This window comes from Octopus sinensis, linkage group LG23, assembly GCF_006345805.1.
Source record: "Octopus sinensis linkage group LG23, ASM634580v1, whole genome shotgun sequence".
Lineage (NCBI taxonomy): Eukaryota > Metazoa > Mollusca > Cephalopoda > Octopoda > Octopodidae > Octopus > Octopus sinensis.
In genome coordinates, this window is record NC_043019.1 from 18298218 (window position 1) to 18319572 (window position 21355).

Genomic DNA, 21355 nt, shown 5'->3' on the forward strand with positions numbered 1-21355 from the left:
CATATGCATAGTGCAGCCTCCTGGCGTGTCTGTTCTCAGTCAAACTGTTCCACCCCTGCCCCAGCATGGAAAGCAACATGATGATGAGGTGTTATTTGTTAGGAGTCATCCATGAAAATTGTTTTGCCATTACATTGCTTGGAAATACATGAGGTTTGGTGACAGAAAGAGCATCTGGCCATAGACAATTTGCCTCAAATATTGTCTGAGTCTTGCAATCCTGGAAAGGTGGACGTTGAATGGTGATGTATATATGGGTAGAAACATGGCTGTGAAGTAGTTGCCTTCCCGACCACTTGGTTTCAGGTTCATTGCTACTACGTGGCACCTTGAGCAAGTATCTTCTACAGCCTTGTGGTGGATTTGGTTGAAAGAATCCCATTGTGTGTGTGTGTGTTAGTGTTTCCTTGTCTTAGCATCGTGTGACAGTTGTAAATGAGTGTCAATGTTGTACAAGTGGAATCTCATTCCCAATTTTTCATGAAATGTTCAAATCAGCCAGATCTGACCTCTCCTATTGAAATCACAAAGCTATGAGATAATACAGGATTAATTCAAAACCATGTGAATGAACAAGCATCACATCTGGAAGTCATGTAAATGTCAAAGATTTGAAAATGCATAGAATAGTGAAACCATTTCACGGGTCCCAAAGACTCCTTTTCTGTTATTCTGGTGAGTTTACCATTTCTGTAATATCTTCAAAAACCCTCACATTAACATCCTAGAAGCAAGATGAGACTGCTTCTTGAGTATAAAACTTTATCCTTACCTCGAAAATATCAGCAATAGACGACAGGAAATGGTAGCTTCTCCATGGAAATTAAATCCAGTTGGCAGCAAGTTTCTTTCCTGATTTGCAGTGTTTGACAAGATAGTGATGTATAGGTATGGCCAGGTTCAATTCCACTGCATGGCACCTTGGGTACGTGTCTTTTACTATAACTTCAGTTTAACCAATGCCTTCTGAGTGGATTTGGTTGATGGAAACTGAAAGAAGCCCGTTGTGTGTATATACACATGTGTCTGTTTGTCCCCCACCACCAGTTGACAGTTGGTATGTTTACATCCCTGTGACTTGGTGGTTTGGCAAAAGAGATCGACAGAATGATTTCTAGGCTTTTTAAAAGAGACAAGTCCTGGGGTCAATTCGTTCAACTAAAAATTCTTCAAAATGATGCCCCGGTATTGCCATGCTCTAACGACTGAAACAAGTTAAAGATGAAAGAGGTTTTCTTGGCAACCATTTTGTACTTGTACTCCAAATGACTTATCCACATTTAACAAAATCTAGGAATTATTGTTTGTCTTCTTTAAGCAATTTTGTATTTCCATTCCAAATATTTTTTTGTTTTGTTTTGTTTCTATCATTGGGGGCCTTGAAGGGCCCAGCACTTAAGTCTGCTACTCTATCGATTTCTTTTTGTCAAATTGCTAAGTTAGAGGCACATAAATGAATCACTGGTCGTTTAACAATAGAGGAGGTCAAACATTATAAATATGACAAGCTTCTTTCAGTTTCCATCTACTAAATTTGCTCATGGGGCATTGGTTGGCCCAAAACCTTTGTAGGGAGCCCAAGGTTTCGTGCAGTGGGACTAGCAAACTTCTTGATCCATTGCCTCTAAAACACTCTAGTGAAAATTTAAATCATAAATATATATTTTATGAACTTTCTAAATAACTGTACCCCCCACCAATCACTACCCATGAAATTCCCCATTCACTGACTTAGTTCGACAGGATTAAACAAAAGTCGGGGTTTTCTCCCTGCGATAGTTTCCTCAATATTTTTCATCTTCTCGTAAGTCTTTGGACTTTGGCCATGCTGGGGCGTCGCTTTGATCAAACATATCAGTCTCAGTCCTTGTTCTTTGGTGCTTATTCCATCGGCCCCTTTTGCGAAACCGCTATTTGAAGAGGACGTAAGCAAACCAACGGCAGGGTCACACACACACATTAAAAAAAAAACAGTTTGATTCGGCCCCTTAGCTCATCACAGGATCCGAATTTGTCGAGTTAGGTTCTGGCGAGGCACCCACAAAGCTCTGTGATTTTTAAATATAATAATTTATGCAACTCCTATTAAATGTGTTGGAGTGGCTCTTTCTTTTGTTTGCCTACTGACACGTAATTTCGTGTGTGTGTGTGTACGACAGTTTGACATTCAGGTAAAAAAAAAACGACGGTATTTAATGCCTTAAAGCATGAATTATAGACCTGCATTTTATACGCCATATCTAATGTCAATTAAGGCTAAAACTCTTGAATGAGTTGAACACAAGGCAAGGGCGACAACTCCAGATTTACTAAAGAAAACCACTGGAGAGGGATGGCAGAATGGTTAAGACGCTGGGGAAAACGCTCAGCGGCATTTCGTCCGTCTTTAGGTTCCCAAGTTCAAATTTCGCCGGGGTCGATAAAATAATTACCAGTTAAACACAGGATCGACTTCCGCCCTCCTCAGTTTCCATAATCCAGTGTTTCTCTTTAACGATATTATATGAAGGCAATTTGGCTTCTTTTTTCCAATGAGAAATTATATTTGCTTGGATTATGATAACCAGAAGCTATTGATCCATTACGAAGAGTGTACATGGTGAGAGGAAGAAATGGGAACAGCTATTTCCTCATTGCTTTTTTAATATTAACCTCCTTTCAATAGATGAGGTAGCAACATCTTGTGTACACACATGCACTCTTTCCCTCTCTCTCGTATGCATGTATGTACGTACATAATTATAGAAGGTGGTGCCTGAAAAAGTAATCCAGATTTTGTAGCATAGATACAGAAATAAAATTTATATACAAAAATGCCTCCAGCCTTTCGTCTGCAAGTGTCATTGTGTTATTTCAACCACTTGTAACTGCAATTCAGAAGCCGTGTGTTATAATTTACTCGTTTCCTCTTTTCATCCACTTTTAATTGCTGTCATCATCATCATCGTTTAACGTCCGCTTTCCATGCTAGCATGGGTTGGACATATACTGGTGAAATGATATGGCTCCAACTCTAGATTTTTCAATTACCTGCAGACATGACATCCTGCTTATGTGAGGCTGCTGTCCCACTTTCCATGTTGATTCAAACTGTAGGGTCATGTTTTGGGACATTGTGTACTGACTCTGTAGTGTGTCACTTCTAAAGCAACAACTGTAGCATTCCCTTTGCTGATAAGCCTTTACCCAGAAACTTGACTTCAAAAATTTTAATCATTTGCTTAACAGAACCCTTTCTCTCATATGCTTTCACAATCTCCACTCTTTCTTGCAGAACAGGCTAGCGATGACCCCCTCAATGTAATCTCACAACCATCTAATGTGCTGAGGTTAACAGAGCAGACAGTCAACCAGTTCATCATCTTTGTTCAGCAGTTACAGCAATTACAAATAACACAATGACACTCACTTGTGAAAGGCTGGATGCTTTTTCATGTCCATGAAATATTTCTGTATTTACACTATGCTATGGAAAATCAGGCTACTTGTTTCAGTCATTTGTCTGCGGCCATGCTGGAGCACCACCTTTAGTTGAACAAATCGACCGCAGGACTTATTCTTTGTAAACCTAGTACTTATTCTATCAGTTTCTTTTTGCCGAACCACTAAGTTACGGGGACATAATATATATGTATATATATATATATAATACATAATAACATGACGGGCTTCTTTCAGTTTCTATCTACCAAATCCTCTCACAAGTCTTTGGTTGGCCTGAGGCTATAGAAGAAGACACTTACCCAAGGTACCATGCAGTGGGACTGAACCCAGAACCATGTGGTTGGTAAGCTAGTTACTTACCACACAGCCACTCCTGTATCTATATGCATATATATATATATATATATGTAAGAATTAGCACTTCCTTCTCTAAGCCTAGATTCGAAATCGAATCCAAGAATCATCGATCGTCCAAACCAATGCAATTAAAGGCGCGAAATTTAAGAATCCCTTTGTTCATCTCCCTTTGACCTGCGACCTTCAGCCATATCGGGCTGAGTTCAAATGGACAAGTGCTGACCTAAATAAGCACTGTCTCTCTTACGATATGACTGTCTTTCTAGCTGTCACAAATATTATAAATACAAGGGAAAAAACAGAGAAGCGGAGACGGCAGCAGACAGATGTATCTCGCCCCACGTTTTGGCAGACGACAGACAGAGAGAAATGCTCACAGTATCTATCGACACACACACACACACACAAACATATTCATTTTTAATATGTGCTCTATACAAGCAATTCGTAGCATTTGCTTACATTTGTATGCAGTGTACTTATAACCCTGTAAATAAATCCCTTTTAATCATGAAACGGTTTATGTATTTGTTTACGTACACACACATCCACTACATATATATATAAACCATGCCAGCATGGAAGGTAGACGGTAAACGATGATGTATGAACATTCAGCTTTTGCCAAACAACCTGCACAAATGATTTGCTTATAGTGATCAAATTTACATAACATACATTAGCTCACTCCCTCCATCAAACTGACATTGTCTGGCCAGGCACTCAGCATACCACAAAGCATCACCATCATCATTTAATGTTTGGCATGGATCAGATAATACAAAAAGATTTGATGATCCACAAGGCTGCATTGTAATCCAATGTCAGCTTTAGCGAGGTTTCTATGACTGGATGCCCTTCTAATGCCAACCACTTTACAGAGTGTACTGGATGCTTTATGCATGCCACCGGCACAAGTAAGGTTGCCGAGTAACTTGCCAGACAAGAAAGAACAAGGATAAGGGAAAAGGTGGGGTCTTTCTATCAGGTCATCCCATAAGTTGAAGATGAAGATTGAACAGGACGTCCAGTTGAGTTTCATGATTAGCTCCTTGAAGCATTACTTGAAGAAAATCCTGCATTATCAATTGAAGAATTGGCAATAAAGCTTAGTTCAAACCATGCAACTGTTCATCGTCATTTTCAACAACTCAGAGAGGTTCCTAATCTTGGAAAATGGGTGCCTCATGAATTGTCCGAAAGCAACCGCAAATCCTGAGTTGACATCTGCTCTCCTCTCCATTCTTGTGAACTCATTTCACCCTTTTTGGATAGACTTGTGACTTGTGATGAAAAATGGATCTTCTATCGAAATGTTAAATGTCGTAAACAGTGGCTTGGTAAAAGGGAAAAAGCTCAACCACAACCGAGAAGGGAACTTCATGGGAAAAAGGTTCTTCTCTCTATCTGGGGGGATTGCAAAGGAGTAATTCTCTTTGAATTGTTACCACCTAATGCAACAATCAATGCTCAAGTTTGAACCAAGCTTTGAAGTAAAAAATACCCGCTTTAATGAATCGAAAAGGAGTGATGTTTCATCAGGACAATGTGTGACCCCACACTGCAAAAATCACATCACAGAAGATCAAAGAGCTTGGTTGGGAAAACATTCCCCGTCCACCTTATTCTTCCGACTTTGCTCTTTCAGACTACCATTTGTTTCGTAGTTTACAGAATCATTTGTCGGACATAACTTTCGCAAGCCAGGAAGAGGCTGAAACTGACATTTCAGAGTTCTTCGCTTTCAAACCATTGATGGGATTAAAAAGCTTGTAAATAAATGGAAGGAAGTCATAGATAATCAGGGAAGTACTTTGATGATTAAATTTCAATTAAATATAATATTTGATCACTTGTTTACTTTATTCAGAATTCGGACAGAACTTATGGGATGACCTGATATATTAAGTGGTGTTGGAGTATTTGAGATGGTGGCAAGGTAGCTTTAGGTCAAAGACCAACAGAGATGGAGATAACTTGCTACAGAGAAGTTACATAGATATCCCACATCGTTTAAGGATGAGATTATCTGGGAAAAGAAGGTTGCTTTGCAACTCCTGGTTTTGAGTTCAGTCCCACTGCTTGGCGACTTGGACATAGGTCTTCAATTATAAGCCCAGGTCAATTAATGCCTTATGAGTAAATCTGGTACATGGAAGCCATCATATAAATACACACACACACACACACACACAAATCTATGTGTGTGTGTGTGTGTGTGTGGTTGTTACCACCCATCACCACTTGAAGCCCTTGTATTCATTTATTTGTGACCCTGTAACTGAGTGGACCGGCAAAAGAGATTGATAGAATACATATCTGACAAACTATAAGTAGTGTTTGACTTAAATCTCTTAAAAGCAGTGCCCCAGCATGGCCACAGTCCAATGACAGAAACAAGTAAATGGTAAAAGATACACACATACATACCCACTATATATACAGATATATATGTGTGTGTGTACATGTATATATGTTTATATATCTATATATGCTTTTATATATATATATATATATATAATATATACATACATACATTCATACATAAGGTGTGTCTTTGCTTGATAGTTACATAACTCTCTAAAATAGGATTAAAATACATACAAACAGACCATACACACACACATACACACACACAAACATGTATGCACACAGATGTGTAAGTGTGTGTGTGTGTGTGCTTAATTACTTGGCATTGAGACAGAATTGAATTGTGTGGAACAGAAGGACTCGTCTCTTTCTTGCTTGGTCTGGTGATTTCAGGTCAGAAACATAGGAAAACAAAAACTGTCTTTCTTTTATTGAAATTTCTGCTGCTGACACACGAAATAATTTGTGCACACAAAATATACTTATGTATTTTTCCCTTGTAAGTAGAATATATTTTTTTAAAAAGTAAAATGTAGTTTTAAACATTATAAAATTTAAAGTAAAGATTATTTGCCAACATAACATGGCAGTCCTGGTTTAGGATGAATGTTGCTGTAATTTAGTCCCAGGAGACATTGTCTCCAGCTGCCTATACGACACAATCTGTGACCTTATATTTTCAAACAAGGGAATCTAGCACCTCCACTTATCTCAGAATCATATCTGTGTATTGTAATTCCCAGGTTATTTCCAGGACTGCCATGTTATGTTGGCAAACAATCTTTACTCCAAAATACTGTTGCTGAATATCTCTCGTGAGATTTAAAAATAGTCATTTTCTAATCATAAAATTTACTTTGCTATTCAAATATATGTTCCTCTTGTAGCCATTCTTAGCTCAGTCATCCTATGTTGTTCTCGCAAGCCAAGAAGCAAAACTTTGTATTATTATTATTTTTCTTTTTATCTCAGGTACAACTCATTTTTGTCTAACGAGTGGAGCAACGTGAAATGTTTCGTTCAAGGACATAAAATGCCTCCAGGGGTCGAACTAACGACCTTACCATTGAGAGCTGATTACCCCAACCACAAAACCATGTGCATTCACTACATACATACATACATTTATACATATACACATGCATACACACATACACATACATATGTACATTGTACATACACACACATACATACACACACACACACTTTGTCACAAAGTGACACATGTACTGCATCAGCAAAATGCATTAAACTTTCTCAAATTCTTCAAAAACTTGCTGTTAATCACGCATAGTGCTCCTATAGAAAATATCTGCTACATGATCATGCTTCACCTGCTAGAAATAGCTTCTAAATCTTCCCTCATATCCCATCTCGCAAATCCAGACTCAATTGTGGCTACCCAATAAAATTCTTAGTAGTATTTCGCCCGTTGCTACAGTCTGTGTTCAAATTCTGCTGGGGTTGACTTTGCCTTTCATCCTTTTGGGGTCAATGAAATAACTACCAGTTACACACGGGTTGATGTAATTGACTAGTCCCCTCCCCACTAATTTTAGACCTTGTGCCTATAGCAGAAAGGATTATTATTATTATTTTTTGTTTTACTTTTGCTTTGTATTTGTACAAGTTGACTCCAGGTCTCGCCCAGAAACCTCAAGAGACAACAAGTTAGAAGTTCAAGTCGGTATTATGCCTAGGGTGTCATATATTTGGTTTTGTAGATAGTGTTGTTCTAGAGAATGTTTAAGAAAACATAAGAAAATTGTTTTAAAAGTTGAGATTACATAGACAGAATTTTATGTAGGATATGGGCAGTTCGCATGAGCACTATCTTTTGAATTTCTGCCATTTTGGGGTTTCCTGGTATCTAAGCTAGGTAGCAATCAGCCCCTTTTGCTATCATTTCCAGGGAACCTATGACAACAGGTATTGTTTTAGTCTTGAGGCTCCACATTTTGCCAATTTCTATTTCAAGATCTTTATACTTGCTCAGCTTTTGGTAGGTCTTGACATTTATGTCGATTGAGACAGTCATATCAATGAGAAGGCAGGATTTTTATCTGAAGTCTTTCAATATAATGTCTGGCCTATTCACATATATCTTTCTGTCAGTTTATTATTATTATTATAAATAAGGCAGTGAGCTGGCAGAATCATCGGCATGCTGGTCTTGTACCAATAATTTGAAAAATTTATTGTTGTTATTTAGAACAAAAATGGTAAAGGAAAATCTACCCATTTACCTTCTAATAACTCACCTCTTCCTTCTCGTCCTCTCTCTCTCTCTCTCTCTCTTTCCTACTCACCCATTCAAATATGTACCCCTCCCCACTAATTCTGATGCTTTACTCCTAAATGGTCCCTCATCAAATCCTACATCAAAATGATTTAATTTTCTATTCTTGTTCCTCACCAAACTCTCAGCTCAACCATGGAACGATGGATTAAACGAACAGCTCTAGTTACTGGGGCTTCCACTGGCATTGGTGCAGCCATCTGTAGGAATTTGGTGAAGAGTGGTATGAATGTTGTTGGATGTGCAAGAAATGTGCAGCGTATTGAGGTTTGGTTTTAACTTTTTTAAAAAGGGAAAAAATTTTTGTACATTTTGGTTCCATCACCCCCATTAAAAAATTGCCATTAAAAAACTGGGTTACCTCCCCACTAAAAAATGTGGCAACAAGAGATTGGATTAAAAGAGTTAGATCGTTTTGATTCATTACTTCAACACATTGTGGATGTTTGGCCTCCTCAATAGGAATTATAGGATTTCTTATAAAAATAATATCAGATTCAATGAGATATTTAATCTTTTCATTTTTCATGTTTATGAATTTTTTCATTTTTGTTTTTTTTTCTTTAGGGTTAAATAATTTTTTAATGGGGGTGAGATAACCAAAAATACTGATATTTCTCATAAAACGGTGGGGAGATAATCCAATTTTTTAATGGGGGTGAGATAACCAAAAAGTACCAAAATATTTTATGAAGAATCATTATCCATGCCTGCATTTAACCAAACATGGTACCAGCCTTACCATCATGGTATATATACACACACACACATATAGTGGAAGCATATGACCTAGTGGTTAGAGCAGCGAACTCATGGTCGAGGGATTGTGGGTTCAAATCTCAGATTGGGCGATGTGTGTGTTTATGAGTGAAACACCTAAAGTTTCATGCAGCTCCGGCAGAAGGTAATGGTAAACCTCGGCTGACTCTTTCGCCACAACTTTCGCTCTGTCCTCCTCCTGCATCTAGCAGTTCACCTACAACGGACCAGCATCCTGTCCAGGTGGGGAACCTATATGCCAATGAAACTGGGAAACCAGCCCTTATGAATCAGGCATGGCTCGAGAAGGAACAAACAACATACATATATATATATATACAACAGGCTTCTTTCAGTTTCCATCTACAAATCTATTTACAAGACTTTGGTCAGCCCAAGGCTATAGTAGGAGACACCTGCCCAAGGTGCCATGCAGTGGGACTGAACACGGAACCATGTGGTTGGGAAGCAAGCTTTTTACCAACACAGCCACAATTGAACATGAATAACGTTTATTTATAATTGTTATTGTTGTTGTTGTTATTTACTCACTATTATAGTGTCATGATAATCAACAGAATTTGGTACCAAACAGTTTCATACCAAATATGGAGAGACAAATGTAGTAATCACTGGAAATTGGCTGAGTGGAAAAGTATCCGATGATTGCTAAATTTGCTTCACTTCATTTCTTATAAATCAATTACTATATCCAGTTAATCCATTATTACTCCATATTAATTTGCTGTTAAACTTCTAATTAATCTAATTTAGATTCGTAATTAATCTGGATTTCTAGTTAAATTTCTAATCAAGCTATTGCTTTCCATTTTTGCTTAATTAAAAACTATCCAATGTTAATCAACTGTTTTCTGTTGCTAATCTATCCCAGGAAATCTCTGATGAACTGAAAGGTGAAGCCGGTTCCTTGTTAGTCTTGAAATGTGACCTCAACAATGAGTCTGATATCCTGTCTATGTTTGGGACCATCAAGTCCCATTATGGAGGAGTGGATGTGTGCATCAACAATGCAGGACTGGCCCACGCTGAGCCACTGCTTACTGGGGACACTAACAAATGGCGGGAGATGTTCAATGTAAGTGGTTTCTCTGCTTCCTCCTCCTCCTCCCTCCCTCCCACATCCCTCTTTCCTTCATTCTTTCTCCTCAACTGTTTGTTTTGTACTTTCAAAGCTGAGTGGAATATGAGATCCCTTACTTGGAAAACAGATAAAGGGTCCAGCTGTAAAGCCATGCTTCAATAACATCTGTGTGACCCAGGCTTACATGGAAAATGAACAAAGGAGCATGTGTGTGCGTGTGTATCATCATGAACTTCATCATCATCATTTAACGCCCATGCTAGCATGAGTTGGATGGTTTGACAGGATCTGATGTGTTCAAAGACTGCTCCAACCTCCACTTGCTGCTTTGGCATGGTTTCTACAGCTTGGTGCCCTGGCTAACACCAACCACTTTACGCATTACTCTGTAAGGAGCACAAAGAACATTATAGAAAAGAAGGTTTATTTTTATCTTCATAGCATTCTTTGATAAATAAAATTATTATCTGTTATTATATATCTGTCTTTTTATAAACATAAATCTCTCCTCAAATATCTTACGCACCCAGTATATATATATACAGGGTGCGTAAGATATTTGATATATATATATATATTTGTTATTAGCAAGGGAAGCATATTAGTTCAAAATAGCAATTTGTATGTCATACTTAAAGCTAAATGTAGTCTTTGTCTCATGAAAGCATCTCTTATAAATGTATTGTATAAAAAAATTCAGATATATATTGGCAGCAGATGGCAACCATTGAAGAACTGCAGTAATGTTGCTAAAAATGTATTTCTGTTTCTTTGAGCTTTGTCAGTATTAAGTATCCACACCTTGCTAAGCAAGAATCAGCCACTACTGAAGTCACTGGTTTCGAAGGCAGAATGAAAATTCCTTGTTAGCAACAGAAGCAATATCAGTTCAAAATAGCAATGCTTGTATCATAATTCAAGCAGAGAATTGTCTAAAATTTTGGTGCAAAGAGCACCATACGAGCATGATCATTGACAGAGTGGCTAACCGGTTTCCGTGCCAGTGGCACATAAAAGGCACCATTCGAGTGTGATCGTTACCAGCATCACCTTACTGGCACCTGTGCCGGTGGCATGTGTAAAAAGATTCGAGCGAGGTCATTGCCAGTACCGCCTGACTGGCTCCCGTGCCGGTGGCATGTAAAGAGCACCCACTATACTCTTGGAGTGGTTGGCATTAGGAAGGGCATCCAGCTGTAGAAACTCTGCCAGATCAAGATTGGAGCCTGGTGCAGCCACCTGGTTTGCCAGCCCTCAGTCAAAATCGTTCAACCCATGCTAGCATGGAAAGCGGACGTTAAACGATGATGATGATGATGATGATGGTGATGATGTGAAATCTGTGCAACACTTCAAATAACCTATGCATATCTATTCAGATGTACAACACGTCAGAATGAATGAAATCACAATCAAACCGAATCGAGAGATATGAGAAACAGAGAGAAACTTCCCACAGAAATATTCAGTCAGTTCAATTTTCTTATCTCAAAACTGAACACAGTTTTCACCACTTTAGATAAATCTGTGAATTTCATCCACATACACGGTAATCTCCTTCAAGATACTCTAGCGATAAGAACCAACAATACAAACTTTACCAATGAACCACCCCTATCTCAAAGAAAAATTTTCAAGGAAGTAACAAAAGTTGATATACAAAAGCAAAATCCAGTGAAAGCACAACTCTGGAATAAACTTCTGCATTTGAGGTAGCAACATAACCAACACCTGCCAAAATTGGTGAAATGAAGGAAACCCAATTCTCTCCAGGAAATTCTTCATTAAAATTTACTAAAATGCGTGGAAAAACAACAAGAGTGGTTCATTAATTAGGAAATAAACTATGGAGAAAAAATCCATTATGAAAAGAAAACCACAATGAAAAACTACAGAAAAATCAAAAAGAAATGTGAACATCAATTGTAGAAGCTCTCCAATTTTTGCCCAGACCATTCTTATTCTATGAGCTATGATCTCAGAGCATCCTCTTCCACTAATGATTTGGTCACTTAGCTGATGGAAGCTATCTAATACTTCTAAGTATCTTTCTGGGCATTTGATATTTTCTGTACATTCCAAGTGTTTATTCGACCTGTACATCTGCCACACACAAAGATTACGTTCTCTGTTAACCTTCCTCTGATATTGCTGCACCTCTTATGTGTCTATAGCTTGCACTGGGTACACCTAATGGAGTTTCTACCTCCACCTTCTCTACACATCAGGCAGGGTCATCTCCCTAAAGAGATTTTTGATTTGTCTGTCTTCCTAATTTGGTTTCTGATAAAATTTGCTTCCACACCTAAAATTCATATATATATATACCCAATCCAAAGTGTACAATATTATATATCCACCACCCCCAATCTTACCAATCAATCGGTTTTGCACTAGGGGTACACTGGAGCATTAAGTAACAATCTGATTATATAACCCTACGCTCATCAGTGGTAGCCGATATGGTATGAAATATGGTGATTGCCATATTTCATTCCATATCAGCTACCTCTCATGAGCATAGGGTTATATAATCAGATTGTTACCTAACACTCCATTCTACCCCTAGTGTGAAACTGGTAAAATCAGGTGTGATGGATATATTATACAGTACACTTCAGATAATATACCCACTCTATTGACAGATATACGAGTGCATCTTTTTCCTGACTTACAGGTTTTTAAACAGCTCACATATATATATATATATATATATAAGCTACACATGTTTGAACACACACACACACACACACTCACCCACACACAAGTACTCTCCATCTCTAATATCTTGGTTAATATGGGTTTTCAACAGGTGAATGTATTAGCTCCCAGCATCTGTACAAGAGAAGCCGTTAAGTCAATGCAGGAACATGAGATCAATGATGGTCATGTGATCTACATTAACAGGTCAGTAAAGACAATCACTATATACACAGCAAGGACAAAAAACTCCCTCTAGACAAATACTATACACCCTGCAAACGAACACTATAAGCACAATAAAGAAACATTCCTCACTGTAAACAAGCACTCTTTATAAATTATACACACCTTTGCCTATGGTGAAGAGGTCCACTCTGCAACACACACTCACACATGCATGTATTAAATGTTTCTGTCTGTAATTTTCTGTCCAGCTTGTATATTGTTGCCCTTCACTTTAAACCTTTGTTTGTCCAGTGATATTCCCAATGTCACTGGCACAATCAGATAGGCAGTACCTTGCAGTTCAATGTCTTCAGATTTCTGAGTGCTGAAACTGTACTTGAGTCTGGTCTCCATGGCCGATGAGAAGATTTCTATTTTATTTATCTTTCCAATGATTATTTCTATTTCATTTCTATTTTTCACACACACACACACACACACACACACACACACACACACACACACACACACACACACACACACAAACACACACACACACACACACACACACACACACACACACACACACACACACATCTCTTATTAATATTATTTGGCAGAAGTAGCTGAGTGACTCAAGGGATAGGAATTTCATTCAGTGTTATATATATATATATATATATATATATAAACCAATTTTAGTGTGGAAGACACAAGTTAGCCATTCAGTAACACACAAAGACTGTTAACTTCACTTAAACGTTTATTGTTTGTTATATGGTGTCAAAATTTCCATTGCATGCACACACACACACACACACAAACACATTTCTTTATGTTGATTTGGTATTGCAGCTTATCAGGCCATAGAGTGATTGATTTACCAGAAGTGCACTTCTTTTCTGCAACCAAATTTGCCATCACTTCACTAGTGACAGGGCTTAGGAATGAACTACGCCGTCTCAAGTCTGATATCAAAGTTACAGTAAGTTCTGAGACTTGTGCCTTTCTCTTAATATATATATATATATGTGTGTGTGTATTCCATAAATAGCTGAGCATTTTTATCTTAGCAAAGCATATGTGCATCTCTGATTACAAGCAGGAGGTGTGAGGAGCATCATAGTCATGTGTTGAGAGGGATTCTTTCGAATTGAGGCAAAACATACTCAGTTTGGTTTGTTTACATTTGTTTTAGAATTTGTAATTCACCAGTCTTCCATGGCCAACAAAAATAGCCTCAGCAGTTTGTCTTCCTCTTCTGATGAAGTCATAAAAACAAAAACAGAATAACTATTAATGGTGATATAAGCTTATGATATCTGCATTGGTCACCGAAATGGCTAAGGAAAAACAAAACCCAACAAACCTCCCTCAAAACCATACATCTTTAGAAAGAAAATGAGAGATTGGATGCTTATCATTATCTTTTAACGTCCACTTTTCCATGCTTGCATCAGTCAGACAAAATTTGCTGAGGCAGATTTTCAACAGCAGGACATTTTTTTCACAGAGGATTGCAAAGGGACAACACTGCTTGGTTGATGGTGATGTTCATTTATAACTATCGCTAGATGTCAACACAAGGAGACACAAACATACACACACATATGTATGTCTGACTAGCAGGATGAAGCGGCTGACCTCCCTTGTTCGAAGGTTTATAATGGACGCAGTTTGTGTGTCAAATAGCTAGCTTGAGGTGGTTGCCTCTTGGAGCTAATCAGCGACAGCTTTAGTCTTATATTTATAAGACTGCCATATTAGTATGGCGATAACTATTAATATATATATATATATATATATATATATATATATTTGTGTAGGTGTGTGTGTGTATGTATTCACATATATATATCGATAGATGGATAGACGAAAGCCTCTTCCTGTTTTCATCTACCAAAATCTACTGACAAAGCTTTCTTTAGCCCAAAGTTATTGAAGAAAACGTTTGTCTAAGGTGGAATATTGTGGGACTGAACCAGAAACCACTACATGTGAAAATCAAAGACATGATGTGCCTGGCTGGAATGTCTTAAGTCATGAGTCTACTCGTGACAACAAGCTGTGGAGTATACACACCTTACACTAACTTTGTTCATGTTCAAATGACAGTATATATGATGTTTATACATCATTCAGAAATAGAGACGAGTTATATTGAAGAATATATTAGTGACATACACACCACATTGAAAATGTTGGATATACACTCACTCTGCTTATATATTATTGTCTTCTACAGGCCATATCACCTGGTATTGTGGAGTCGGAGTTTCAATATCGCCTCTATCCTGATAAACATGATTTGGTCACACACATGTTTAAGAAAATCAAGGTTTGAGCAAGGTTTTTTCCTTATATACATGCACACACACTTTTATACACATTATATTTGTATGTGTGTGTGTAATTTATTTTTTAGAGATAAATTCTCTCTATATATATATAGAAGACGCACTGAAGCGCTCAAGACATTTGAGCCATTGGAGAAATAGGAAAAATAATGATGAGAAACAGAAGACAGGTTCCCAATGTGCATTTCACAAAATATATTCCGTTATAAAAATATCATGTGCATAAAATTGTACAATAATAATATATAGTTACATCAAAAATATATAAATATAGTAATACAAATACACTAAAAATATATCAAAATTATACAAATGTAAAGTCCTACTTACAAAAAAAACAATATTAAAAATATATAAATAGAATAGGTGGAATATAAAATCAGAGTAGAATGTTATAAATGCATATAGAAGGTTATCAGTCTTTAAGGTCCGACAGCTGTTTCGGGGGGGGGGGCATAGTAGTCCAAAAATATAATAGATTCTAAAGTCCATTAATTCAAACTACTGCTTTCTTCTTCAGGGAAGTTTCCAACTGATAGGTTTACATTTGTTATGCGGATGTGGTGGAATTCAAAATTGGCAGACTTTATAAAGAGCTACACTTACCATTAAGGGATGTGGGTGTTGGGTGGGTTTTTGATTTTATAGAGTGGTAGGAGGGGAAAATATACTACTGTTAAGACAAAGCTATTAATAATATTAGAGTTAGAGGAGAAGATATAATCCAAGCTTTTACAATTCAGATTTAATTGAATAATAATTTAATGTGAAATTATGAAGAGTTAGCCAAATGTCTAAGAGTCGAATAATACCAAGAGAAAGTAACATCTAAAAATCTATCTAACATTGAAGAATTATACATACGCCGAATAGTTAATGATTCTTTAATACAGCATTTACATTTACTTGTATATGAATTGTAAGGTTACTTTTGACCTGGATAGTTTGTACTGTATATTTTGTGCTCTGAGATATGTACTGTATATTTTGTGCTTATGGATATGCATAGCTAATGAGGTAGAAAATTTGGTTTTTGGGTTAATAAAAGAAGATATGCACAATATCTAAGCTTAAAGTTTACTGTACTCCCAATATACATATCATTGCCTTGTGGTTTTGGGGTGTCATCACAGTGCATTTATAAATCACATTTTTGCATAAACAAAAACCTTCGACAGGGCATAAATTGGATGCATAACAGTTACAGGATTTTTCATTTGTGAGGCTAATCTATCATAGGTTGACATATCGTTGGTAAGGGTGGGTCTAAGTTGGAGTTTATAACAGAATTAGAATGAATGGTTATCTTGGAACAGGTATCCATTACTTAGTAATTAGGGCTGCAGGATACTGTCATCATTTTAGAATTACTTAACCTAGGAGAGTTGTTAATAGCTATGGTACTGTTGTTTAGAATACAACCGCACGAGAGGGAGTTTCGGTGACATATTTTCTCCTCTTGTTCAACAGCGTCTGGCCGCATCCCAACATAACATAATATAATGTTATATATGCCATAATACATATTTAATATACAGTGCCAAAGTAAATGTATAAAGGAACGCCAAAAACCGTTCTACTTTTATAAAGAGAAGATATATTTATTTCACAGTGTACAAAGTGATTTGTTTTTATTAGCGTAGTGTTGTGTCATGAATGCCTGCTTAATATATTTGTGTCTGTGTGTTCATGTGTGTGACAAAAGTACAGAAATAAGGTTTATGCAAATACAACAGAGCATGAGAGAAGTCTCAACATTTTGAGTTTAAATGAAGTTACTTTAGAGTTATTTTACCAGTTCATGTAGTACACAATAATGAGTTCTATACAAGATTTGAGCGGAGATTAGTTAAGTCACTTGTTGTGCATATTTTTCTCTTGATATAGATATTCTTTCAGATATATATACTGCAACTGTCTTTCCGTGGTGAGATTTTCTCACTAACAGCATGAGTTGAATCTGTATTTATCTTGTGTACAAGTTGAATCCTTGTAGATGGAGACGATGTTGGTGATGGCGTTATGTCTGTCGCTTGGTTTACTATAGGGTCTTCATATTATGTTTTGCTTGGTTGTCGTCTGCCTTTCGAACTGGAATGTGGTTGAGTAAGCTCTGTGTGGTCTCCGACTAAGACCTTAAAAGGTCTTAAGCCAAAAGACAGTGAATCGTGATATGATCAGCCTATTTAAAGAGTTAAGATGGCTCAAATGAAAAGTCCTATCCAAAAGCCGTGATTTGTCAGTTTACACACTGGCGCGAAGTAAGTAGAGAGACAGACCGCGCTTAGATGCTAACCAATCAAAATAGTGGACACAACACGGTTAAACTAGCCAAAGATGTTTGTAATCTCAAACGAGATCATTCTTAATATTTTTCTCAAACAGTGAAGATAGCAATGAAGAAAACAATATTGCTTCACTGTTATTGTCTGGATCCAATTGGGGTGCTATATAGGGATTTATATGTTCAGTGGACTGGCCTTAGAGTTTGCAACTGTTGAGGGCAGCTATGATAGATCCAAGGTTAGGTGTGGTGGAATATGAAATTTTCATTGAAGCTTATTTGAAAATGGAGTACTACTTGTGCTGTGGCAGAAGGTTTGATTTTAAGATTTTAAAAACGTAATTTTGGTAAGTATCTGACCTGGAGGGAGAAGGGTGGTGCAAATCATATAATTTCACACTTTCTGGAAGTAGGTTTTTTTTTAACTATGAGTTTATAGTGGGCTGATCAAGATAGGGAGATTTAAAGTTACCACAGGACCAAGGGTGCCAATGGTGCCAGTGTATGTAATTTCAAAGCAGTCTTCTTGTTGTGTTGTTTAACTAGTGAGATGGGGAGGTCATTGCCATATAGCCAGGGTTACTATCACAGAAGAGGTGTACTATTTTATTCTTGAAATTAGTATTATGTATGTAGCGGATGTTTTCCCAGAAGTTGCTTATTTTGAGGGCCTGGTTGTAGTAAGGTGTATGAGTGTTGAAAATATTCTTATTGGCTGAAAGATTAGATATTCTAATTGAGATTCCTGTGATTACATTGTTGAAGGTTATTTTGGGGTGATTGGAGAGTGTAGTAATATACTGCAATGATTGGTTAGGCTTATGATAGGGGTAGTATAAGGCAGTATGTAGATTAAGAGTAACATCTAAAAATTTTGCTACTTTAGTATTTGTTTTGAAAGAGATATTACGAAATAAAGTTTTTAAAGAATTTATGCAGTTCTTTTTTTTTGTACATTCCACCGATAAGTGCATCATCCCTATATAACCCACCTAATATGTTGGGGAATTGCTATTTAATCTGTGAAAGAAATAGATCTACAAGATCTGTAACCTTGGCTGAATCATATGATCCTATTGTTACATCAAAATAATCTGTTGATGCAATACATGTACAGTTTTTATTCTTAAAATATATCAAAGTTTTTCTCACTGCCAGTATTATATTTATATCAGATGGGGGGAATTTTGGCATAATTTCTGGCAAAATATTAAAGTTTTGTTCAAAAGGATGAGTGATATAGAAGGATAATAGTTAGCTATACTGAATTGAAGGAAGTGAATATGGGTTTTTTTTTATGTTGAAGGGAATGAAACCATGTGATGACATCTCCAGTGCAATTCCATAATGGAAATTCAACACTAACTCTAACACAGGGTATAATCCAGTCAATTATACATTTACTGATCCAATCCAAATCAGGCTTTGTAGGACCTATTAGCTGATTTGAAGGTTTTGAATATAAGTTAAGTTTATGTTCCTTTAAGGTGAAATGGAGAGTTTTTGGTGCATAAGGTTCCATTCTGTTTAATAGTTTTAATTCAGCAATTAGCTCACAATATACTTTATTAATTTCCTTAAGTGCACATATATATATATATATATATATATATATATATATATATATATATATATATATATATGTTTATCAAAGAGGATCAGTTAAGATCAGGAAATATCAAAGAGAAGCACATCACATAAATGGCTAAATGGTAAAACAAAAATCGGCAGGTAATCAACAGTGGAAGTCCACTTGTGTTTGCTACACCGACCTCCAAGAGTATCCAGCAGCATGCCAACATTTGCTCTTGTGCAACATGTTTACAGCCTGAAGAATTGAAAGGCTCCCTGATGTGCTTTGCAAACATCTTATTGATGTTGTATGTCATCCATACTTTTGCCTGTGTGATGTTTCAATGCAATAAAACCATTTAATGAAACAAAATTGTAGTGATACAGCATAATCGATTCTTTTTTCAATATTCATAGGTTCTTGAACCGCAGGATATTGCAGATGCCATTGTCTTTGTCCTACAGACACCCAAGCATTGTGAGGTATGTTGTTGATACTTCAAATATGTCCATAAACAGGTCAATTTTCTCATTGCATTATTGTTGCCTGTATTGATATTTGTAAGCTTGCAATATATTATATACAAGTTCATATATATCTCATCTCTCTGTTTTTCTGACGTTTTTTTATGACCTATTAAATTGTTATTTTGTGTCTTTGCCTCCATTATAGGTCAATGATATTTTAATGAAGTCAACTGAACAACGGCCCAAAATTTCCTGTGATTTATCAGCATGAGACTTTCTTGTATCAGGTCCAAGGGTCTCAGAAAACTAAGCCTAAATGAGAAGTTATGGCTTTTATGTATTTCACTTCATAATAATTCTTTCTAATTTTGGCACAAGGCCAGCAATTTTAGGGAAAGTCAAGTCATTTACATTGACCCCTAGTACTTGACTGGTACTTTATTATATCAACCCCAGAAGAATGAAAGGCAAAGTTAGCTCAAGTGGAATTTGAACACAAAATGTAATAATTCAGAAGAAACACCACTTGTCATTTTTTCCGACACTCAAACGATTTTCCTTTTCACTTCATAACAACAACAACAACCATGGAAAAAGGATAATTGTTTCTAATATAGGCATGGGACCAGAATCAACCCCAAGGAGAAGTAAAAATCTCTTGATCATCCTGTTTGAAGTTACTCATAGGAAATCTCTGCTTGTCTCAGAAAAAGATAATGTGTAAATACCATCGAACAGCTGAGCTTAACATCATATTTCAGAGTGAAAATGGCAAAGCTAAATAAATCCTTGACATAACAAGACCAAATGACTATAATTGTGGGAAGAAGTGAGGTGAAGAGTTAAAGAATTGTACCATTCTTTGCTGAATCAAAAACCTTATGACAGTCAAGAAATAAAAGTAGAAATAAATAGAATATAAAATTGAAATGATTTGGCTGCTTTTACTTATTGTTCTTCTGCCATTTTGTATCCTGCTGTTGAAGGTGTTTCATGAAAGAAGTTCAACTTTTGATCATCCTGCTGAAGTTGCTCCAGGGAGAAGTGTTACATGCATACATACATATGTATGTACATAGATACATACGTACATGCATATTTGGAATCAAAATCCATCGACAAGGTTACAGAAGCGATGAAAATTTTGGAATGGAACAAATATAAATCATGAACGAATGGAAATTGAACCAGTGAGTGTGTTCGTTACTAAAGCAGTCTCCAGATGCAACAATTGCTTTTCTTTTCTTTTCTGTTTCTTTTGTTTTTATGGTTTCTAAGAGCAAAAAAAAAGGCTCAAATCGGTCTGGAGGGTGGGGGGTAGAAGAAATTTTCAAAAGTGCTTTTTTTTCTTTCATAGAAAGATGCCCCTCACCAATCAATGGCGGTACTATTGTATTACTGTATTTCGCGACAACCACTCAAGCAGAATATTATTGTTGCCTTCTCTTTCGCTAATCTCCTTCTGTTTTTGTTGT

At 36.7% G+C, this 21355-nt stretch overlaps 1 protein-coding gene across 1 annotated transcript; it reads left to right on the forward strand.

Annotated features, from left to right (window-relative positions):
- Positions 1–6510: 6510 nt before the first annotated feature.
- LOC115223587 (dehydrogenase/reductase SDR family member 11-like) lies at positions 6511–20666 on the forward strand. Its single transcript, XM_029794233.2, has 8 exons — positions 6511–6670; positions 8599–8737; positions 10122–10325; positions 13144–13238; positions 14055–14184; positions 15445–15537; positions 19830–19895; positions 20086–20666. Exons 2-8 carry the CDS (start codon positions 8606–8608, stop codon positions 20149–20151), a joined length of 786 nt encoding a protein of 261 aa, XP_029650093.1. The 5' UTR covers positions 6511–6670; positions 8599–8605; the 3' UTR covers positions 20152–20666.
- The last annotated feature ends 689 nt before the right edge of the window (positions 20667–21355 follow it).

Bases quoted from the DNA above. Each gene is read 5' to 3' on its own strand.
- LOC115223587 (XM_029794233.2), top strand. From the start codon at position 8,606: ATGGAACGATGGATTAAACGAACAGCTCTAGTTACTGGGGCTTCCACT. The intron at 8,738-10,121 runs GTTTGGTTTTAA...AATCTATCCCAG, and splicing joins GAAATGTGCAGCGTATTGAG to GAAATCTCTGATGAACTGAA. The intron at 13,239-14,054 runs GTCAGTAAAGAC...TTGGTATTGCAG, and splicing joins CATGTGATCTACATTAACAG to CTTATCAGGCCATAGAGTGA.